Below are 24445 nucleotides of genomic sequence, written 5' to 3' on the forward strand. Positions count from 1 at the left end.
TCTGGCCCGCCGCCGCCGCCGCTCGGCCGATGTGCCCGGAGCCATGGACAAGATCCTGGAGGGTCTGGTGAGCTCGTCGCACCCGCTGCCGCTGAAGCGGGTGATCGTACGACGCGTGGTGGAGTCGGCGGAGACTCCGCTGAGCCAGGCGCAGTGCCGCGCCATGTTCGCGCTCGGCACCCGGCTGGTGCTTCAGGGCCCCGACCCCTTCCAGCGGCAGGTAGGGCGGCAGGTGCTGGACGCCTACGGCCGCTTCCACCGCGCCGAGTTTGAGGCGTTCTTCAACCGCGGGCTCGTCCTCGGGCTCTTGCAGCGCGGCTACGGCGAGCTGAGCAACCGCGACCCCGCCATCCTCGACTACATCCAGGCGGGGCTGCGCCTCATCATGAGCTGCCCCTCGGTGCTGGAGCTCTTCGAGCTGCTGCAGGTGGAGGCGCTGCGCCTGGTGTGCGAGCGGCCGGCGCCGCCGCTCTGCGCCCGTCTGTGCCAGCTGCTGGGCGACTTCCCGCAATGCCTGCCCCGCGGTAGGAAGCTCTCGCTCGCCTTCTGCCAGCAGCTGGTGCGCAGCATCGCCCACTTCCAGAGCCAGGGCACCCGGGAGGCCGAGCTGCGCCTCTACGTCTCACAGGTGACCCAGGTCAGCGCGCTGCTCAGGAGCGTCTGGAAGGCCGAGCCCGATACGCTACTGCCTTCCCTGCAGGAGCTCTTCGCCGTCATCTCCGCCGCGGGTAAGCGGGAGCGGCGCGGAGTAACGGAGCCATAGGTTATCCAGAGAAAAGGAAAAGCTGTAGCACAGGTAGTGGGTGCTCTGCAGGCATCACTTGGGAACCGCTGCTTTTTCACCCAGATACTAAAATGTAACTTCTTGACTGTCGAGATAGCAAAGCCTTTTTTATTTCTTGCCCATCCCCACAAAAGCTAGAGGGGGAATAGTGATATATTTTGCTGCAAAGCAGGATGGTGTTTGGAAAAATTCGAGGTACAGTGCTTTAAGTGATAGACCAAAATGAAGTTTTGGGTTCCCTGTTAAGAAAGATTTAAAACTTAGCAGTAGTAAAGTAGTTTCACCTTAACACGAGGAAGAATTTGTTTAGGTTAAGGGTGGCAGAGCACTGGAACAGGCTGCCCAGGGAGATTGTGGAGTCTCCCTCTCTGGAGACATTCCAACCCTACTAGGGTGTGTTCCTGTGTTACCTTCTCCAGGTTACCTTGCCTTTGCAGAGGGGACAGGCTACATGATCTCTGGAGGTCCCTTCCAACAGTTTTGTGATTCGGTGAAAAGCTGCTCTTCCATTTTGCACCTTGGAACTGTTTAAGAAATTGGGATTTATAAATACATATAAGTAATATATGTAAAAGCAATATATAAAATTTTAGGAAGCGTCCAGTACCCGAGTAAAGGAAATGTGATTGTGAATAGGTCCTGTCTGACTTCTGAAATGTGTGAAGTACTATAATAGTTACCATTGGAAAATACCTTTGCTGTGGAAAACTTACCTGAGAAACTTATAATTGCATTTTGCTATAAGTGGAATTTTTAGCAGAGAATTGTTGATATAGGACATGGGGAATACCAGCTGCATTAAATTCCTAGGCTTAACATGAAATACAATAAATAACTTGTGGTACTTCTATTTAGATAAATACATAACCTGCTTCTCAATTCCACTTAGGCAGGAGAAGGAGGAAGGTGGGAGATTGTTGCTTTCTTGCATGGGTATGAAATAAACTAAAGGAGTTTGTAGTTCACTGCTGTTCATTGTTAATTCATTGATATGTTTTAATTTTGGTTTGGTTTGTGATAATAGAATGCAAGATGTAGGATAGATTTATTATCACTTTTAAACTATGGTGAAGTTGTAGGGTAGAACATAAAGCTTACTTTTTTCTGTGGGGTTTTCTTTGTAGTTCCTTGTATTATGTCACATTCAACTGTTACAGATACTTCGTTCGAACCGTCTGTTGCACTGGCAAGTCTTGTGCAGCACATACCATTGCAGATGATTACAGTACTCATCAGGAGCCTTACTACAGATCCTAATGTGAAAGATGCAAGTATGACTCAAGCTCTGTGCAGGTAATGTATTTCATTGTCAAGGGAGAGAAGAGTCTTTTTCTTAATCCTGCCTTTCTCAAAGTTATTTGTTACTTAGGTTCCATTAAAAAAGCCAAATAAAAGTGTAAAAAGGAGGAACTTTTAAGATGGTATTCCAAGTCATGCTTCATAGGGTTTACAGTCAAGCTGAGAAGCAGAGCTTTGTTTTTAGAAGATGAACCTTTCTGCTTTTCCAAGAAGCAGGGTCACATCTTATGTGATGGTATTAGCCATCCTCTCCTGCTCTGAAGAGAGGAGACACTTCAGAATGAGTTTTTGTGTTTAGTTTTGAGGGTGTTTTTCTGCTTAGGTATCTTCACGATTTTTTTAATAGGATTCACAGAGAACAGCCCTCTATTACCCTTTTCACTCAAACCTTCATAGGTTTTTTGGATGTTCTTTGATAAAGGAATGATGCAAAAGCAATTGCATGTTATGTTTGTCACTAATCTAACCGTGAGTAAATGTGGCGGAGATGAGTAGCAGTGTAAACAGTCTGGGCATCAGATTTCAATCTTGGTTAGTATCTTCAGATATGTGAATAATAGTGATGCAGAAAGATGACAGTAATAGAAAGATGAAGATCTTGAAGTTGTTCGGGTTTTTTTAAACCCTACTGAAGAAGCTGTTAATTGATCACTGAAGGGTAGGAAAATGGGTAATGCAGTTAGACATGGTACTATTAGAAATTTGTATTGCTTAAAAAATAACTTTTAAGAAGCCTTAAGCTAAAAGTTTGGTGTTTGCAATACTATTACTTTTAAGTATATCCATTTGAATGTAGTGTAATACTTAGCATTCGTGTAGTGTAGCACTTGAATATCTTGGTGGAATACTGAGGGGATAATTTCTCACACTGAAAATATTCCTTGTGTTTACAGTAAGTTGAGAAGCTGTATTTCAGTCAAAAACATAATGAAAAGAAGCAGCATTAGTAATACAGTTTGGGGTAAGACATACTGTTTAGGGACTTAAAAATAATCTCGTTGATTGAAGAGATTTCAGCAAAGCTGTGCGCCCAATCTAACAGTCAGAGCTGGGAAATTCAGGATTTGGTCATGTGGATAATTTTCCAGTAATGTGCTGGTGATAAATTTTCAAGTTAGTGTAGTTTTAACATTTATGTTGCATTTCTGCATCAAGACACTATGATCATGTAACTGCAGCTTGAGAACAGCTTCTCTATGTGCCTCTGCTTAGAGAAGTAATGCAATGCTGAGCTTTGGTTACAGTAGAAGCTGTTATTATCAAATAAGTGCTCTATTTTTTGATATCACCCATGTAGTGGGTGAGTTTTTCTCTCGTTTTTGGAAGGGAAGGGCAATCTTACTTGCTTAGTTCATTCAAGGTAGTACTCTTCTCTTAAGAGCCTCTAGTTTTTTTCCATGGAACCTTGTTGGTTTTGTTTCTGGTTACTCTCATGTCAACACTGCATCCAGTTTCTTTTTCTACCTCCAGTAACCGTTTGCAGTTACTACTGTCTTCTGGCTTAGTGGAGCAATTGTTAAGAGGTTAATGCAGCTGGAATGTCTGGAGCACCAAATGAGAATACTGTCATCAGGCTTGTAGCATTCCCAGGAGATGCAGAACTCCAGGCACAGCAAGGTCTGATGAAAGTCAGCAGAGCTTTGGTGACTGTAAATTAGAGACCTTGTTGCTCACTTCCTAAGTATAACTTCTGTGGCACTACAGAGTCTGTCTGAAGTTGAACACAGAGTAGTAAATGATTTATATTTAACAGACTCATAAATTGAGTTTGTTCAGAGAGATACATTAGACACAAGATCATGTTACAAGGATACTTGGCTTTTGGCTTGAGCTGTTTTTGATTGACTCAGCTGTCTCATGAAACCTTACCCAAAGCATCAGTGAGGAAAAGCAGAAAATTGTTGAATCTCTTTGAGGATGTATGGCTACTTTGAGTCTGCTTCAGTACTCTGGGAGGAAATGGACTGGCTGTACTCAGGATCCCAACAAGTATAATACCACTTTGCACTTCAACCCAAGTATCTTTGTTAAGAGAAACAGAAAATGTTGCTAAGAAGAGCTCCAGATACAACTAGGTCCTCTGTCCTATTGGAAAAAAATGTAAAATACTATAAAAGGCTTGTAATTTGTTGGGAGTGCCAGGTAGTCTGAGGATCTTCTGTTTCTATTTTGGGGATTTTTTTTCTAATCTGAGGGATTCACGCCTGAGCTGTCACATTCTTTGATGTCGTGAAGAAGATATTTTGTGAAAGATGTTACTGTCTGAGGTTGCACAAACAATTTTTTTTCTATTCAAAGATATTGAAAGTACTGTACTTACTAGGCACATACATGGGTAAAAGACCTGCTGATTTTAGGGTGATATGAGGCAGAAGGTCCTCAAGGCTTTTAAGGTAATTTTAATCTAGTCAAACCCAAAGAAAAATCCTCTGTTTATATTCATGATCATCATGGCCCATATTAGTATCTGCCTTTGCATTAAAAATGCTGTTGTTGATTGCCACAGAGATGAAGCCATGTAAATGCAACCAAAATACCTGATCTTCACCTACCAGATCTAAGATTTGATGCTTTTTGGGACAGTCTCAAGCAGGTCTGCAAGTTCACTTCTGTCTCTTATTCTGGCTTTTGTTTCTGCTCTCAAAATCATTAACTCTCAGATTAACAGTCAGATGTTTTAGAGTAGTGTAGGGCTCTAGAGAATACTTGTCTAAACAGTTCAGAAAACAAAATATATCGCCATTAGGCTTAAATTATCTGTGCAGATGTTTCTGACACTGCTGAAAAGTATCAAGCCTACAAATCATGAAGGGGAAGATTTGAAGATGATTTGCCTGTGAGTTGAGAGGTCTTTTTTTAGGTTAAGGTTATTTCTTTGCAGACAAAAACAGTTTGAGCCTGTGTTTTTGATTCTCTGTTTTTGAAGATATATGGAAAGGTTGCTCAGGATAAACATGTTTGAATTTAACATCTTGAGGAAATAAGAGCTTTGTATAAATTCAGAGCAGGGATTGTGATGTTGCCATATTTTTTCCAAATTTTTTTTTGTAGTAATATGGAAGAAACTTAGCAAGATTTGTGCTTGTTTCTTAAAAAGGCAGTTCTAAAGTTCCCTTATTTTAGAGAAACCTTTGAATTTTATGTGTGCAGATTGTACATAATTCTAAGATATATACTTATAACTTGTCTCAATATCTGTCAATTCTTGTGGTAGAAAGTTTTTCCTTCCACCTAATTAGTGCTGCCTCATCTAGTTTGAAGAAGGGAATCTTGTGGACAATTAAAGAAAATTCAAAATATTGCCAAGTAAAGTCTCAGATGAACAAAGCCTAGATTTCATGTTTTAGCTGGCACTTCCTTTCAATATTGTGTGTCTCTTAAATTGCTTCAACTCATCTGCTTGTCTGCCTTAAGGATCAGTATAAATTCACTACTAATTTAGAAGGATAGAATATCTTTGTTTTCTGTTCCTGATATTTCACTATTTTCTAGGCACAGGAGGTCCCTTCACTTTTTTCTTAGCTCAAGTGAAATTCTCCCTTTTGAGATGTATGTAGACCCCAGACTGCCCAATGTATTTAAAATTACTGGATTTTACCATTAATTTAGAGTGTTTGAGTTGGCTTCCAGGGCTGTAGTTGTTAAGTTGAAGAGGCTTCCCTAGTAGTCAGTTTTGGTCTGCTTTGGGTTAAAGGTGTTAGAGGGGAGGTTACAGGTACAGGCACCTTTTCAGCAGTAAATTTTTTGTCAGATGTTAGCTCAATGTCTATAAAATCAGGGTGCATTTTCTAGACTAACAAGAAAAAATACAAAATACTGACTTTTTTATGCTTATGTATTTTTGGGGATGTGTATTTGCTTCGAATGTATTAAATAAACCATTATTAATTTCAGAGTTAAATGACTTGAGATATAATTAATTTACCACTTGCCTAACATTCCTACATTACTTATTTTGAGTCTTATTGTATAAGCATGTAGAAAGGTAATATAAAGTATCTTTTTTGTTGAATTTAAAGTTAGTGGCATATTGGTTTTTTTATATTTTTTGTTCTCCTGTTGCCTTGCAGAATGATTGACTGGCTATCCTGGCCTCTGGCTCAGCACGTGGAAACATGGGTGATTGCACTGCTGAAAGGATTGGCTGCAGTCCAGAAATTTACCATCCTCATTGATGTCACTCTGCTTAAGATTGAATTGGTGTGTTGGAAAAGAGCATTCAAAACTGAGGGAGAGGGAAAGGAATTGCTACCAGCTATGCACTTGTGTAGCATCTTTTTTATTGTAGCATACAGTATCTTCTTACTCTGCAAATATGATGTAAATGCATCTATAGCTGTCACTTCCATGTAATGATTTTGTCTGTTTCAAATGGTTGTGTGATTGAAGATTTAGGTTTGTGTTTACTGAAATTTTACTTTCCAGATTCACTAAAATAAATGTGGGTTTTTTCAGGTCTTTAATCGACTTTGGTTTCCTCTAGTGAGGCCTGGTGCCCTTGCTGTCCTTTCCCACATGTTACTTAGTTTCCAGCATTCTCCAGAAGCTTTTCATTTGGTGAGTTACTAAATAACTGTTTTTCAGTGCTTTGAAATGTCACTCCCTGTGTGATTTCTGAAATGGGTGTAACACAACAGAATTGATGGGCTTGGATTTTGTCTGTTGGAAGGTCCCAGAATCAGGTTCCTGTGGTCACAGGAAGGCTTTTGAGCTTCTAGATTCAACCACTTCCACAAACTGGAAGCAAGTATTGTCCTCCCTTGTATGTACCTATTTCTGGCAGGAGTATCTGGGCCCCATATTTTGACTCCATGCTTCTGAAAATCCATTTTATATGTGTGAAAATGGCTGTTAAAGTTGGGTGGCAAGTAGGTTTTTGAGGACAGCTGTTTGGGGAAAACAGATAACAGAGATAATCTACTCTAGGTAACCAGGTCACCCTGAATAAGCTCATGAAACCAAGAAGTACTTTGCTTCCAGAAAGCTGTGCTGTCTGTGTCAGTGTTCATGGACAAATTAAAGGTCACCATTTTTAATGACCCATCTTAAAAATCCATTTCATTAGTTAAGGCTGTAGATAGGAGGGCATGACAGCGACTGTATTAATACACCAAAGTGTTCCCACATTTGGTGTTCAGCTTAAAGTTTAGGAGAAATGTCTGTTTAATAGTAACAGTCTGGCACATTGTTTCTAAGCTGTCCCTAGGGCTCTGAAGGGATATCAAACTCTTTGTTTAACGTCAGAGTAATTGCCTTATACTTGTTACATTGCTTTTCAACGAGAGATATCTGAAGTTTCTCCACTGCCCTGATCTTGTCTTAGAAAGGAAATTTGAGTGACAATTGAAAGCTTTGAATATGCTCAAAACATAAATATTTCATATCTTTACTGTCTTGCTTTTCTTTTTTCCTGAGAGACAAAACATTAGAAAAAATATATGAGAGAGCTTATTCTAGAAAGAGGACTTTAACAGAGGAAATTTCTATTGGAAACTGCTGTTCTGCATAAATACCTCCCTGCAAGAATTCATGAGCATTTTTGCTCCATTTTAAACAATTTCCTTCACTATCATTTTTTGTGCTATTGCCATTTAATATTCTGTAATATCTTCTTTCACTTTAAGTGGTTGTTTACTTATTTAATAATAAATGGTCTGATTATGAAAGGGTCAAATGCACATTTGATAAACAGAAATTAATGTACTTGGTAATGCATCTGAAACTACATTCCATCTCCGTACACTTGAGCATCATTAGCATAAATATTTTTATAGTGGAGGCAGTCTTCTACTTATGATATAGAATTTATGATCATCAAAAATGTACTGATACTGGTATAAAAGTTTAATGTAACCTCAAGCCAGAAGAGATAATTGTGTGTATTCAAAATGTAACTTTCAGTATTACCCAGCCTGCAGAATTTGACTCTTTGACCAAATTGAGAACCTGTACATTTTCTATTCTTCCCATATGCTTTGTCTATGCAGAATTATCATATCTCAAATCTACTCACTGCAAATCTCCTTCTCAGAGATCAGTAGTTGCTTTCTTATTGCTATTTATAAAGTTGAAGACAGAATTTTTTCATTGCAATAACTTTCACTATTGACTTGAGGTACAGTGAACACTTCATCTTTGTGTTTTTGAACAGTAGATATCTTGCTTACCTAAAGAGTAGAGTTTATTTAGCAGAGATGTAAAGATATTTTTTATAATAAGAGAATAACCAATATTTGAAAGAATGGCAAATCAGTATTTTGTACCTAGTGCCTTTTACTTTGGTGTTTTGAACTATACCAGTTCTTGTAATTGGTATACCTTCCTCAGATTCCTATATTCTTATAATTCCTGTTCTGTATTTCATGCCTTTAGCTTTCAAATTGTTTGGTAGTAATTAATGAAGAGAAATTATTCTATCAATTTCTTTCTCAGTTAATCAATTTTGATTACTTTGAAACTGGTAAAGGTGTCTGAAATACTTTGGTTCACAGTGAGAAATCCCTGTTCTTTGTAAATTGCCTTGAAGTAAATTTCTACTTGATGTCTTATGGCTAATGTCTCATGCATTTAAAAGTAGAGAGCTGTGCTGAAGAAGAGGAAGGAGATGAAGTAAACATTTCTGATTCTAATCTGACCCAATTTAAAATAGTCCTGAGTCTGAACTAAGTCTCAAATAGACTACCATAGCTGTGGTAAATTTTCTGCTCACAGTAAATGACATGGTCGTGGTTTATGGAGCTGAGCTGCCTCACTAGGTGGAGCTATGGACCAGTTTCCTCCTTATAGGAATAGCGGGAATGTATTCATTGGCTCGTAACTCCAAGCATTAGATTCTGTTAGAGGAAAATTGAGAGATTTGTTTTAAAAACCATCTCTGAAATCAGAACAAGATACCACTTAGTGGTGACACAAAAGCAAAATGTTTGCAGTCAATATCTTTCTTAAGATGTGTACTTTTGGTCACTTGACTAGTTAAAAACTTAGTATGCACTTTCTAAGTTCATAAAGTTCCTTTTAAAACCTGCTATGTGAGCTAAAGAGAGCAATGAATATTTAATTGTGCTGCTTGAAAATTGTAATGTATAAAGAATAATGTATGTTTTTGAGTCATTTCTCAATCTCTTCTTAATTTAATAACAAATTTGCAAATGGCAAATGCCCTGTCATTTAGCATGTATAAACCAATGAAGTTCAATGAAGTATTTTGTAGAAGAAAAAACAATGAGAAAATGCAGTTAACACCTTTTTGTTTGTTTCTTTGTTTTCCCATTCAGATTGTCCCACATGTGGTCAGTTTAGTTCACTCCTTCAAAAGAGATGGCTTGCCTTCCAGTACAGCCTTTTTGATGCAGTTGACTGAGTTGATACACTGTATGATGTATCATTATTCAGGATTTCCAGAGCTCTATGAACCCATTCTGGAAGCTATTAAGGTACATTAGGAATGTTAAGAGCATGGAATGGTTTTTTGTTTTCCCAGATGTGAAGCTGCAGTTCCACAGATCCAAATCTTTAAAGCTTCCACATGAAGGAAAGAGCTAACCACATAACCTCATGTCAATCCCGTGTTTGAAATATAAAATAAATAAAAAGCTTTGAAGGAGAAGGCTGGGGAGAGGGAAGAGAACAAGGGCAAGGGGTATGTTTTATCTCCTAGGCTATCAGGGACAGCAGTAAGACCTTGAAAGAGAATTGGAGAGTGGGGGAAAATACAATACTGCTGAATGGCAGGACCTGTTATAGAAGCAAAGGAAAAAAAAACCCTATTAAGTGTGTTGTTTCTCTTATAGGATATGCCCAAACCCACTGAAGAGAAGATTAAGTTGATCCTCAGTCAGAGCGCCTGGACTTCTCAGTCCAGTTCTTTGCCATCTTGTTTATCTAGACTTTCTGGAAAATCTGAAACCGGGAAGACAGGCCTAATAAATCTAGGAAATACTTGCTACATGAACAGTGTTATTCAGGCACTTTTTATGGCTACAGAGTAAGTGCTTCTTAACAGCTCTTTTCATTGCAAATAATTCTTGCAGTTACTGCATTCTTGATTTTCACAGTATAGTAACCCCAGTGGTCCTGGGGGTCTCTTAGCTTGCTAGAGCCGGGTAAGTTTTTTTGCACTCAGTTACTGATTGCTTTGTTCAAGTTCAGCTCTGGAAACTGCGGTTTTAGCCACTAAAAATCCTGATTCTTCTGCCAGTGTAAAAATACATGTCCTTTTTTTGTCACTGTCATTGCTCACTGCTGTATTGTAAAAATTTTTGGGGATGCCTTTGTAGTAATCTAGAAGGATATTAAAAAAATCTGTCTTTATCCTCTTCCTACACATTAAAATGTTTAAAGACATGGGTATTTTGCAGTGTTTATTCTTACTGTACTGTAATTTTATATATGTACTAGAGCAGAGTTCTGGTATTAAAGGAAAATTTTTACATGTTTTGCTTTCTTTCAATTTGAAGTAATTATCTGAGCTGGAACGATAACTGCATTGTTAGAAGTCTAACAAGGAAACTGATGTCTCTCTCATTTTATTTCAGTTTCAGAAGACATGTTTTATCTCTGAATCTAAATGGCTGTAATTCCCTAATGAGAAAATTACAGCATCTTTTTGCATTTTTGGCCCATACCCAGGTATGTCAGTTTTCCATCTGCTTTTTTTTTAAGCCTAGAGCTGTATACCAAAATTGAGAAACAAACGTGATGCCATGGGAGTCCTCTTGAGTATATATAGTTTTGTATGGGAAAGTCTGCCTTCAAATGCTCAGATGGTATGAATGGACTTAAGAAATACACATTCCTCTGAAGTGGAAGATGTTGGCATTTTGCTGTTCTTATGAATATGCAGTGATAGATTTTCTTTGAGAAGTAAGAAAGAGAAAATCCAAAGAAGACCTGAGTTGGTATATAAAAGCTGATTTTATGTATCTTTCTAGGGTAAACTGTGACCTTCCTCAGTGATTCATACACTAAATTTAATTTTAGTTCAAATTCTATAAATAATGTGAACATTATTATCTGCTCAAAACATTTTGCTAATGCTGGAAAGGCACAAGATACTTCTGTTCTCTATGAATAATAGCAATAAACTTGTGAAGGGGATGAGGCTGGATTAGCTTCAAAATAAATGGGTACTTATGAAGTACTGGTGTTCTGATGAAAGCCAATATGTTTTTAAACTCACCAGCAAGAACAGTAGCTGCTATTATGCATAATACCTGGCTTGCACTCACTAAACATTGATATTTGCCAGCAGGATAAACTATTTTTATCTTTGTACTGGAGGTGATTGCTACAAAATTAATGGCTTTCCTTTTGTATGATTAAGTTGTTTAAATGTTTATGTACCATGTGTTTCATCTACTCTGGGATAATGTAGTCCAGAGTTCAGCTCTTAATATTAAAATAATATAACCAATATTTTAAGTAGTTTCTATGTAACCTTGCCTGTTATCTTGAACAGAGGGAGGCATATGCTCCTAGAATTTTCTTTGAAGCTTCCAGACCACCATGGTTCACCCCTCGATCCCAGCAGGATTGCTCGGAATATCTCAGATTCCTGCTAGACAGGTATGGTTATGGTGCCATTAATGGGAATGAATCTACAGCCTTACCACCTAATGTTGAACTCTTAGAAGCATTAGTGTAACAGTTCCACTGCATGAGTAGGGATCAGGAATTTTTAACCTCATTCCTGTCTTTCTCTGGTTTTCTGTATGATGTATGAACTACTTTTCTTCATGGGTTTAGTCTGTGGTGAAGTCTGGATGCCATCTTGAATCCACATAATTTGAAACAGATTATGGTGGTAACAATGTGCCACTTTTATAAATCTAAACATGGGTATTATGTTCAAGTTGTGGTCCTAATGTTAAATCAATGTGGTTGCTGAAAGCAGTTTAGTTGTGCTTCTGGAATTTCATGCTGGTGGAGACAGCTGTATTTCATACAAGGCACGTAAGTCTCAAAGAGATGTACATGTCTTTATAACCAGTTAATTAAGCACGCAGATTAACTGTGGCAGAGATAAATCAGTAATACCCAAATTTGTTAATAACCCTCTTTATTTTTGGCTTGCTGAGATGGGGCTTAAGCAGTATTACTTTAAGACATTCCGCTTCTGGAGAAATTTATTTCAATAATGAAATAGTGTTCTCTTATTTTTTTCCCCATGTCTTGGGTTTCTCTTTTGATTTGGATTTTCTGTAGTTTCATAACTTTCCTGGCTGCAGAATTCCGACTTTTTCTTTGGAAATAGTCTGGCAGTAGACAAATAGTTACTTTTTCTCTTACAAAAAAGCTAGTCAACAGGGCTAGTCAACTCAAGAGCTGATTAATTAACATAATGTAATGCTAAATAATAAAAACATTGTTAGGATTTTTAATGCTTGCCAGTTCTTTCAATATATCCATTGTGTTCTGTTATATATAATGAGACCCACAATAAATGCATTTGTGCCTCTTGTACTCTGTTTTGGATAGTACAGGCCTCTATGGTTCAGCTTCCTTGTATAAAAACTAACAGATTTTTTAGTTTAAGACACTTCTAGCAACTTAACCATCTTTATTTTTTATCTGGAAAAAATAATGTGACAATATTTGAAAAATAGCACAGTTACTTGGATTTATTTTTCTTTGTCTTCAGGTTGCATGAAGAAGAGAGAACTTTGAAAGCATTGTCTTCCACCAAGAGTTCTGAAAGTATAATGACTGATGAGTCCCAGGCACAAGAAGCTGTCCATAAAACACAAGTATTTACTGAAGCACCTTGTGTGGGAAGTGAAGAAAGAACTCTGATAGAGAAGATGTTTGGAGGAAAATTGAAGACTAACATATGCTGTTTGAACTGCAAAAGCATGTCTCAAAAGGAAGAAGCTTTCACAGATCTCTCTTTGGCTTTCTGTCCTCCCACTTCGGTAGAGAATGTTGACCCAAAATGCATGGAACATTCTGAAGTGAAAGATGACTACATGGTGCAAAGTAACACTGTAGCAACCAGTCCTGCTGCAGAAACACCTCTCACTAATCTGCAAGTAAATCGTGGATGTGACACAATAATGAATGAAGGAGCTATAGAAGATTTTTCTAGTGAGTCAAGCTCTGAGAATACCACAATTTCTGAACTCAAAGTTGAAAATAATGGGGATATGTCTCAGAGTCTGGTAGGTAAAAATACCCTGTCAGTTACAGACTTACTCAATTATTTTCTGGCACCTGAGATCCTTAGTGGAGACAATAAGTATTATTGTGAAAAGTGTGCCTCTCTACAGAATGCTGAAAAAACTATGCAAATCATTGAGGAACCTGAATACCTCATTCTCACTCTTTTGAGATTTTCATATGATCCAAAGTGTCACATAAGACGCAAAATCTTGGACAATGTTTCTCTACCACTTGTATTGGAACTGCCAGTGAAAAGAGCAACATCCCCTTTAGCTGTTGTTTCAGGAGACTGGGCCGTTGATCTGGAGATTTCTGATACTGGAGAAAACCTTGCTAAAAAACTGAAGCCCTCGGGTGTTGATGAAGTGACCTGCCCACAATTGGTGCCCTATGTGTTAAGCTCTGTGGTGGTGCATTCTGGTGTATCCTCTGAAAGTGGACATTATTATTCATATGCTCGGAATGTTACTGGGTCAGGGCCTTCAGGGCTCTGCCACCAGTCTACAGCTCTTTCTTTAGTTTCTCCTCAGGATAAGTTGTTTACAGAGGAGAGTCCTTGTACTGTTGTAGAAAATGAGCTGGACACTGAGATGCCAAGAGAATGGTTTCTGTTCAATGACAGCAGAGTGACATTTACCTCATTTCAGTCAGTCCAGAAAATCACCAGTAGATTTCCAAAGGACACTGCTTATGTTCTTTTTTACAAAAAGCAGAACAGCACCTGTGGCTTCAACACCAATCCAGCGAATGGCCTCTGGGTAAATGGAGACCCTCCTCTACAAAAAGACCTCATGGATGCAATTACAAAAGATAACAAACTGTACTTGCAGGTAAGATGGAAATTTTGTGTAAAGGGTGACTCCTTAAGAGACTGTCTCACAAGAGGCAGTCTAAAGGAAAGATCAAGATAGCTTTTAAGTATTCTGCTATATTAATCTTATAAATCACCAGTCTGACTTCATTTTGGTCTTGCTGGACAGGTTTTATAGTAAGGTTGTCACTGTTAGATTGGAAATGTCAAGGAAAATGGCATAAACTCATTTCAGTTTAAACTTTGAGTGGAGATACTATATCATGTCCATATATATATATATGGTTAAATGATACAGGTAATTTAACCACTTGTAATTCCAGATGGGAGAGACTTCAAGCAGTTAAAACTTTCATTGCCTTTACTAAACCACAAGAGTGGCTTAAGTTTACTTAAGAACTTCTAAGTGGTGTTCTTAGTGTAGGGCATTTTCATTTGGAGTGAAGTTTTACTTACAAAACTGTGCTTACCCAAATGCATGACCAGATGTGGGTGACTGGATTCCATTTTCCCTTTGCCACCCAAGCTGTATCCTCTGTGGGACCAGCACTGCCAGCAGTATGCTCCCTGTGGTCTGAGAACTTCACCTAGCTGTGGCAGCCTTTTTGTTTGCTGTTAAAAAAAACAAAACAGTGTTCTCCACACTTCAATATGTTCTTCTTAGAGCATTGCTATTTTTAGATGTTCTAGGAGTTAAAGTATATTTTAGTGTGTGCTCTTTGATGGGTTAAACTGGTCCTGTAAGGGTTATAGGCCAACTCAAATTAGAAGAGCTAGGTAAATTTAACTTAGAAAAAATGAGCTAAATCTCACTGGAAAATCTGCTGCAGGTATTTTACAAACATGAACAGGAAAACTGAGAGCTTAAATAACAACTCTGTTTCTATTTTCAAGCGGTGTGGTTAAAGCATTTATGTCCTATCTGTCTTTGCTTATGTACCATGTCTTGACTTTCTCTTGGCTTCTGTAGCAGCAATCTCTGATTGCAGGAACACAGAACAGCTTGGGTTGGAAGCGGCCTTTAAAGGCCATCTAGTCCAGCCCCTTCCATGAGCAGGGACATCTTCAACTAGACCAGGTTATTCAAAATCCCATTCTGCCTGGCTCTGAATGTTTCCAGTGATTGGGGCATTTACCATCTCTTTGGGCAAAACCCAGTGCTTCACCACCCTCAAAAAAAATTCCTTCCTTTTATCCAGTATAACTCTACCCTCATTTAGTTTAAAACCATTACCATAATTTAAATCCTTGCCCTGTTGGGAGTATTCTTTCCTCTTTAAATTGTAATTGTCTCAAAATGAAAAATATTTTCCAAGCATGTTATTTTTGTTTGTTTTCTAGGGTCTTTCTTGGTTTGTTTTTGGTAGATCGTTATCTACTTTTCACTTTTGAATTCTTCAGTATTGGCTTTCTCTGTAGTGTTTCATTAATCTCAGAGTTTCTGGGCTCCTGACCTTTGCTCATCTTAATTGAGGCTCATTAGAAGTGCTCAGTTACTGTTTTTCTCAAATTAATGCTAATACTATGATTCACTGAATTAGATTATTGTAATTTTAAAATGCCATATTTCACTGTTGGTTCAGAGTTCTAAACTAATGTTTTCCAGCTAAGTTAAGAATATATTTTTCTGTCTTGAGAAAGCCTTTGATTTTTAGAAGACATTAAAAAAAATTCTGTATGTTACTGCTTTGGTTTTGCTATTGCATATCAGTTCACCACGTGGTAAACAAAGATGTTTCCAGGATAAATAACGAAACCTGCAATATGGGTAGATCCCACTCCATTTAAAACTAATTTAAAAACTCTTTCTGGGAACATGTGCAAAGCAAGGGGCGATGCTCTGCATTATTGACTATCAAGTTTTACTTACCTAATATAGTATTTGTTAGGATAAATATAATAAATACAACAATCGTAAAACATTCAGCATTTTTAGAACTAAGGCTATTTGCAGGAGTTCAGGACCTCTGACCAATGAACCAATATGATTTCGCAGAAGCCATTTATTGTTTACACTACACACTTATTTATACATTCTAAAACTACCATTCACGTGATCACGCATCTTTGCATTGGTGCCCCTGTCCTGTCCATGCACTCTGCACGCACCCCTCGGGGCACAGTCCAGGTGTTCAACCACCCTCTGTTATCTGGTTCTTGTGGTCCTGTTTTCTTGTTTTTCAGCCTCTTCTTTCTTACTTTTAGAACAGCTTATGTCTCAACAACCTTGAGAGATTCCAGAGGGTCTGATAAGAAACTCTACAGACAGTTTGGCTGGTGCACACTATGGTCCAAGCTGTTCAGATGCATTGCTACAGCTATTGTTTGTAAAAATGCTAGTGCTGTAAGCTAAACAGTTTGGTAGCGTTTAGTTTTCAACTAAACAGGCTATTTATGGAAGGTCTGCTATTTTGATCAAAATGTGCAGCTGATTCCTGGTAATATGAGTGAGTTTTTAATATTTGTTGCTATTCATTGTAAACTTACTTAGTTTTTGGTGTGTTGTAGAGCTAGCTAGATACCTATGAGTCCACGTATTGCTGGAGATAGCATAATGCTGTCTTCAGGAATATGGCCAGCACATCTGTGTAGACAGTGTCCTCCAAATATCTTACACAATTTTGAAAATGCATTTCAGTCCTTAGTTATGTACAATAGTTTCAAATTTAGGCTGTGTTTTTGAGGAGGGCAAAATAGTTTAAACTCACAAGGACTATTTTTAGAACCTGTGAAAGTATTTGGACAAGACTTCAGTTTAGTGCTTTCATGGTAGTATTATACAGTCAGGAAGAATTGAAGGTGACCACTGTATTTACTAAAATCCTGTTCTAAAGTTTGCTCCCATTGCCTTTAGGGAGGTCTGTGGTGATGAAGTGTCATGTAAAGGCAGCTATCAGTATGAGCCTTAGCACTGGAATACTTTCAGTTCATTGCCATGTCCACTGTCTTTTCCTGTCAGCCTTCCAGAGCCAGTGCTGCATGTGTTCTCTCCCTCAGTTTTTGAAGCTCTTGGACAATTTTAGGAAGGTAAAAGATACAAATTTTCTGCAGGGCTTATTGAACTAGTTGTCCAGAAACAAAACAGTGCATCGTATGTCTAATGAGGGAAAAGCCTGTGCTCATCCCCTTCTTAGAAGTCTCAGGGGCATTCAGCTGAAAAAGCAGCTGGCAGAAGACAGAGCTTTCATGTTCCTTCCACTTGTGCAGGTACATTTTCCTGTGGTTGACTCTGATTTTTATGAAGTGCTTGAGAGTTGCAGAGACTTACTAAGTCAAAACAGTTAGCATAGCAATAATACTTGAAACCTGAAAAGCTGCAGTGAATAGAAACTAGATAGCTTTTCCATCTTTTGGCCTTTTATCTGGGTATATTGCTACTCTATGCAGTTGATTGAGTGGAATGAAAAAGTATATTTAAAGTAATTAACATTGATTTAAAGGTTTTACCTTTCAGCTTTGCAACCAAGAGCAAGAGCATCTGAAAATTGCTAGGATGAAAATTTATATGAAATGTATATTAAAACCTGTTTTGGTAGCTTCTCATCAGCAGTCTCATTTTTTAGTGACATCCCATGTTGCTATAAAATACAATTTTAGCGTGAACTCTGATGGTTTTAATTTTGTTTCACTTATGCTTACTGACAATCAGTGAAATTGTACATCTTAAATTGCCTGTGGATGTTCAACTTGAAAGCTCAGCAAAGCCGTTCACTAGAAATTAGTGATGGTGCTTTAAAAGCCATTTCAAGGGCATGATGTTGTGGATTGGGTTGTTTTTTGTAATTGTCTTTATTCTTTCATTTCAGGAGCAAGAGCTTAGTGCTCGAACACAAGCACTTCAAGCTGCCTCAGCCTCTTGCTCTTTCCGACCCAATGGATTTGATGACAATGATCCCCCGGGAAGTTGTGGGCCCACAGGTGGAGGTGGAGGGGGTGGGTTCAGTACTGTCGGTAGATTGGTCTTTTGACTATGAAGACAACCTGGAATACACTGGTTCCAAAGCAGTCTAGTACTGCTGAGGACAAATAAAATACTGAACTCTGTCAGCTATTGTACCAGGCTTTGAGACTTGATCCTTATCCAAAAGCAAATATTGGTGGTTTTTTGGTTATGTTTTATTTGAAATAAATAAGCGCATAATGGAAAAAAACCTACCTCTTAAAAGTTCAGTTGCTTTCATAGTAAGATGTGCTTGCCCAAAAACCAGAAAATTAAGATTTTTTTTAAGTAAGTGCTAATGGCATTGCATTAAACTGAACAAAATGCACTTATATCAGTTTCTCTTGTCCTCATCCACTGAATGAATAAAGTTCATTTTTTACTCTTAGAATATTGCTTTATGTGGAAACCCATTTTCAGATGGGCTAAACTGCACTGTACTCTCACCCACTGCTTATTTTCAAATACCATACCTTTGTGGATTTTCAGAGATGATGCAATTTGTAATGAAGGCAATAACTTAAATGTGACATGATACAGTACTTTCCAGGTTAAAAATTATTCAGTCCATTTCCAGTGTAAATGAAAAGAAAAAATTTATAAATATTTGCTAACTTGTTATCCAAAAAAGTGCATGATGTGTAGGAGCAATGTTTTTAAATAGAAATTGTTAACTTTGTAGCATTTTGAGGATTTTAAAATTATTTCAGGGAATATATCTACTGAGTATTGGAAAGGAAGAGATTCTGTATGTGCCTTGCAGTACTGTAACTTAAACTCCCTGAGGCTGCAAAAGATGTGAAAAATGTCTTAGTAGACAATTATTTTTTGTCAGCATTAGAAATCAAGACATTTATAGAAAGCTTTTGGATTTCCAGAAGTAAAAATCTGTTAGTTTGAAATGCAGTTAAGTGTTGCCGTTTATTTTTCGATTAAAAAATATACATACCTAATGATCTATAACTTCGATGGCCTGTACTGCTGAGAAAAAACTGGTCATAAAAACGGAGCTATGTTTGTCAAGTCACAGAAAAGCTGCCTGTACTGATCCTTGCTGAGGATCTTTACTTTTATGAGTCTTTTGAAGTTTTGCCTTTGGGTTTCACTGGTAGTGAGAACTTCCTGATGAGTTCAGGATTTTTTTATTATTATTTATTTATTTTTTTTTAATTTTTTTTATTTATTTTTTTTTTCCAAAGAAGCCCAAAATTATTCAGCCTAAGGAGTGGTGTTTGATTGCTCATTAGGCCAGCAGAAGTTGAGGATCCACTCCTTTGAGTCTTGGCAGAAGTAGCAGCTTTAGTCTTGGTGTGCAATGAGGGTAACAGAAGTAAAGGACTTAGACTGTTGAACCCAGTGATTAATTATTGAGTAAATTTAGAGTGAAGTGTAAATTTATTTAAAGTATTTTTACAAAATTCTGCACTGTTTTTGCTGTGTTTTTATATTCTATTAGGTGACAAAGTGTGTCCTTAAAAAGCATGCAGACCTCACAAGTTTTAGCATAACTGTATAAAAATAATCAGATTTCTTTGAAAATGCTTTAAAAAACCATAAGATAAGTTGAGAAAATTAAGTCTTGCTCATATGATTCTGAATATATGGAGTTTAGTCTGAAAGGTAACTTAGCTTGCAAGGTATTTTTATATTATCACTAAAATGATGATATTTACTGTAGGTTCAGATGTTAAGAAAGCTAAAGCAACTCACTTTTTTTTTTTTAAATTTTTTTTTATTTAAATATTTTCCAAGTTTTCTTGTGACGGTTTGTGATACCTTGGCTCTGGCCTACTCTTTTCATTGCTATCTCAGCTGTAGGTCTCTGAACCAGGAGTTCAGCCACAGAAACATGGAATGTTTTTTGACCAGTATGAGGAACGTTCTCAATTGGTTGTACTTGGATAAGGTGGTTTTTGTTTTTTTTTTTGAAAGTTCACTTTGCTTTGAAGTTTGGTAACTTTCAGTCTAAGAGGGTTTTTTATTTCCATTTAGGCTTCTCTGACAGTTTGCTCTGGTTTGAAAATGTTTTATAAGACAGATTAATTTGGCTTTTCTCTCCCAGACTGAGGACGCACTAAAAAGCTGTCCACTCTTTGCATTACCATGTGAATATTTTGTCTCTCTGTACCAATTTACTGTTTGTTTTAAACTACTAGTAAGTAGAAACAGGGGCAAGTGGTTTTTCTCTATGTGAAATCATAATTTTGTAAAGGTCAGTTTGGTTTTTATGTTCTCACAGTAAAAATACAAATTATGCAGCCTACCTAGAAATAATATACAGTATGTCTTTCATATACCTGTTGAACTATATTTATTTCATGAGCTCTTAGAAGGCTTTCTACACCCTTGTTTGCCTGTTCTAAATTAGGTGTTAAATATGGAAAATTTACATGAGAATAATGCCAATCAGGTTGGATCTGCTTAGGTGCAAAATGATGGATTCTGAAACTGAAAATAATTATTTCTTTCACCTTGTTGACTTCTGTCAATGCATTTGCTTGGGGTTTTACAAGTAGATTTTAAAATTCAGGATACTTTTTTGCAAGTGCTGGCTTGACAGCTGTCCTAGTCTGGTGAGCCATAGATACCCAACTTGGAAGGTTTCAGTAAACCTAGTGGAAGTGGAGAATTTTTTCATGCTTTGAAATGTGTACCTTTTCTATTGTTACAGTAATAGTCTTGCATGTGGTTGTCTTCTGGACATGAGAGAAAAATGTACATATGGTACTTTGATTTCTATTGCTTGTGAAGGAATGCTGGATGGCTTATTAATTTACCTTTTTGGCTCAATTCTAATGAATTGAATATTTTCTAAGTTGAATCAGTAGAAAGATACAAAATGCATAAGACCATTTCAGAAGCTTAGGGTTTTTTTGTTGTTTCCTTTCATGAAAGAGACACAGTTGTACCAAACTCAAGGTATGTCTTTTAAAATTGTATTTACTTCTACCAAGACAGACTGTAATTTGGTCCTTGTTTTAGTGGTCACTGGAGTTTCTTCTGTTTCTTGTGTTGTACTGTTAATTTTGTACAGTTTTTTCATGTAGAGCATTACAGTGGATTACTGTGAATGTCTCCCCTGTAACAAATTACTACAATGTCTGAGCCCATTTATCCAGGATGAGGAGAGAAGAGGCTTCTTTGGACAACTAAACAAATAACACTTTCTGGCTAGCCTTTTTTCTTTTTTTTTTTTTTTTTCTGTGTTTCCTTCTCTGGAAAGTTAAATGTTTCATCTTCTCTATGCTCTGGAAGTTTAATTTCATGGGTAAGCCTATTTCAATCTGTAGCAGTAAGTTTGTTCATTGAGTCAGAATACTTTTTTGTACAAGTGGCAGGCACAGGGCAGCTCTGGGAGCTGAGAGTATTGAAGCGAAATCAAGTGGGTATAAACTTTCTGTAAATAAAATTTAGATTAGAAACAAAGTTCCTAATTCTGGAACAGCCTTCTGGGCAGAGTCTTGCTTTGAAGGAAGAGCCAACTCTGTCTATAAAAGAAATTAAATGCAAAGTGGTGTCTGAATAGTAGGCAACTAGACCTGATAAACCAGAGGTCCTTTCTAGTCCCTTCCTAGAATTTTGCTCTTTTGTTGGGTTTCCTGTCTTGCCACATTGCCAGTTTTGTTTTTAAAGGTCAAAGATTCAAGGGTAAATAAGGGGAATATTAAACTGTGACATAACAACAAAAGTTAACTGCTCAATTTTGGGTGGTGCTGGTCTCTGATATAGGGGAATGAAGCATAAAAATTACCAAATCATGGCAAGTGGGAGCTTTGAGGAGTTGTACTTTAAAGAAATGTGCTCACTTTCTAACACAAGTTTGATTTCCTTGGGTAACAACCTACAATGAGATGTAATGAGTTGTAGCACTTGGTATCCTCAGTAGGCTGTAATCAAATGGAAATTACTGGACGTTTTCAAAGGGTGAGCAAATGATCTATGATGCAAACAAGACCAGAATAGACAATCCTCAAGGCTTTCATGTTCCCTGCAGCCAGTCATCATAGGTCTACCTAAATCTGAATTCTGAGCTATGAATAATACCTTGTTAAATCATAGAGATGTGGGGTCGAATGTGAGAGAGAATGGAGAATTGTGTGGTGCTGTTTGTGTCCAACACGAGCTCCGGCTGTGGGGTGTAGTGTGGCACTGCCTTACCACACAGTTGTGTGTTTTGTATTATAACGTGCACACACGTCCCCCAATTCACTGGGAATCTGCTTTTGCTTGAATTAAAGCATCCAGATCAAAGCCACAACAGCCCAAACTACCCAGCCTGAAGCACAAATGAACATATTTTAAGACAATATGTGCCTTCCTTATTTAAAATGGAAAATGCTCTTCTAAATCTGTAGGATTCTAGATAGGAATGTGGATTCAAGATACACATTTCTTGTTCCCTCTTCTTTTTTTTTCCAGTGCAGATAATATTTTTAGGAATCAGGTGTAAAAGTGCTTTAATAGACACATCAAAAGAAACAACACTGGGTGGTTCCTCATGAAGTTACTGTGAAAAAGAGGAACAGCAGGTGGTGAAGGAGAAGAGCCAGTACTGAACTGAAATGAGACAAATGCAGAAAGGACAGGATGGCTCCAATCTGATTTAAAAGCTGCACATGTTTTAATTTCACTGCTGTAATTTTATTCCAGCAAGGATACTTTTTCAATAATGCCTTGTGTTATCTGAGCCTCATCCTTCAAAAGTTTCCAGTGTATCATTATATCCATTTATATTTTGAAGAAAAACATCTTAGTAGGCATATTGAAAATATACTGCTGAGGAGCGTATTTCAGGTTGACATTAAAAAATGGATTCAGCAACAGGATATGTGATTGTGCAAGCAGCTGAAATATCATACAGCATCCTCGAGGCCAGTGGTCTCCAAACTTACTGGTTGCACACCCATTTCACTAAAAACTCTTGCGTGTGCACACACTATATGTTTATTTATTAATTTATAAATAATATATGTACTATACTAATATATTATGTACATACACAGGAGTAGAAATTGAAAAAGTATTATAGAAAAGTGAAATAAAGACTATTTTTAAATTATTTAAATTTTTGTTTGTTAATTCTGCAAAATATACTTTCTTCTTGCACCCAAGTGGATTGTCTTGGGGTGCATGCACCTCACTTTGGAGACCACTTCTTTAGGCTATGGTCTTGGAAAGAGTTTTAACTTGATGGGAACAGCATCAAAACCAAACAGTTTATAATTACAGTTTCTTTTACTCTGTGAATGTAGACTGTTGTCCTTTACTTTGTGCTGCATGACTGGTTTGGATCTCTGTTTATTCAGAGTTCTTATAACATTTGGTCCAAGGGTTGTGAACTGTTTTGCTGTTTGTTTTCCTACAGTGTGGATTAAATGACAAAACAAGAGGTGTCAGCCTTAAGTGGTTTGCAGAAATGCAAAGCTATTCCAGTTTAGAGGGGAGGGCATATCCCCTGCCAAACACAAGGATGTGTTAGTACTTGGCTTTAAAAGTTAGTGTCATTTTTCAACTGACTTGCCCTTTCTCAAGTGTTCACTAAAGAATTGCAATATTCAGTGCTCAGCTTCTCAGAAGAAAGTAATTATTTTTCTTGCTGTATCTTTCCTGGTGTTTGTTTTACTGAACTACAGTTGAAACCATTTTTGCAGTATGCCTGTTCTCAAATCTTGTAAACTGGCATAGATTTTTAATAGCATTTCATACCAGTTTTTAAAAATTGATGGGGCAAAATGACTGTACTTGTGTTGGGCTGCATAAAGAAGTCAAAATATATATATTTTTAATGCCTCAAAAGATGTCTCAAAGTACCTAAGTTTTCATGTGTTCAACTGGAGAGACAAGATAGATGTTCTAGTAAAATATAACAGTGGTTTTTAAATTGTATATTTTACCTGTAAATCTCAGCTTGAAGGATCTCACACAAAAACATGGAAGATAAGTCATCTGAGAACTCTTGATGGTCCAACTGTATCTGAAGAAGGAAGTAGCTGGATTTCCTGTGTATTTACAATGCAGTGATATGAAAATGTTTCATTTGAATTGTCGTCTCAGGTGAGAAAGATGAAATGAAAGAAGATGAGATGACTTCAACTTGTTGAAATAATAAAAGACATAATAGTTGGTTAAAATGCAGCCTTTCTCAATGAACGTGGAAGTTACGGCACAGGAACATTCAGGTCTCCTGTAAATAAAGACGTGATTCTCAAAAGCTGTTTTCAACTTTTCTGTATTTTTCCTCATGTTTCCCCGGACTAAAAATTGAAAGAAGGCTTTTGGTTTTGGTTGCTTTTCTTGACTACAGGAATAGGTGGGAAACTCAAACGATTTACAGGCCAGTTGATGATCTGTGAATTACTATTGGGTGGTGAACTGTGTGAGAGGCAAGGGAAAGGTTTGGGTTGCCCTTAGAATATGTAGTTTAAAGTTCAGTCTCCTTGAGTTGGCTACCCAC

The 24445-nt window shown here is 37.5% G+C and overlaps 1 protein-coding gene across 2 annotated transcripts; it reads left to right on the forward strand.

Annotated features, from left to right (window-relative positions):
- Positions 1-24202, forward strand: USP38 (ubiquitin specific peptidase 38). Of its 2 annotated transcripts, XM_015625150.3 has the most exons (10): positions 2-728; positions 1942-2077; positions 6154-6283; positions 6539-6640; positions 9358-9516; positions 9874-10067; positions 10618-10711; positions 11541-11647; positions 12723-14070; positions 17858-24202. In XM_015625150.3, the coding sequence occupies exons 1-10, from the start codon at positions 44-46 to the stop codon at positions 18017-18019; spliced, it is 3117 nt and encodes a 1038-aa protein (XP_015480636.1). In that variant the 5' UTR covers positions 2-43; the 3' UTR covers positions 18020-24202. The 2 variants fall into 2 exon arrangements, with proteins under 2 accessions (XP_033369307.1, XP_015480636.1); XM_033513416.1 differs by lacking the exon at positions 9358-9516 and having other exon boundaries at positions 1-728.
- Positions 24203-24445: the final 243 nt, after the last annotated feature.

Source organism: Parus major, chromosome 4, assembly GCF_001522545.3.
Source record: "Parus major isolate Abel chromosome 4, Parus_major1.1, whole genome shotgun sequence".
NCBI lineage: Eukaryota > Metazoa > Chordata > Aves > Passeriformes > Paridae > Parus > Parus major.

What these genes read in the sequence shown, in the direction of transcription:
- USP38 (XM_015625150.3), top strand. Translation starts at nt 44, where the DNA reads ATGGACAAGATCCTGGAGGGTCTGGTGAGCTCGTCGCACCCGCTGCCG. An exon ending in ATGACTCAAGCTCTGTGCAG is followed by an intron (nt 2,078 to 6,153) that starts GTAATGTATTTC and finishes GTTGCCTTGCAG; the next exon opens with AATGATTGACTGGCTATCCT. An exon ending in CATTTTTGGCCCATACCCAG is followed by an intron (nt 10,712 to 11,540) that starts GTATGTCAGTTT and finishes TATCTTGAACAG; the next exon opens with AGGGAGGCATATGCTCCTAG.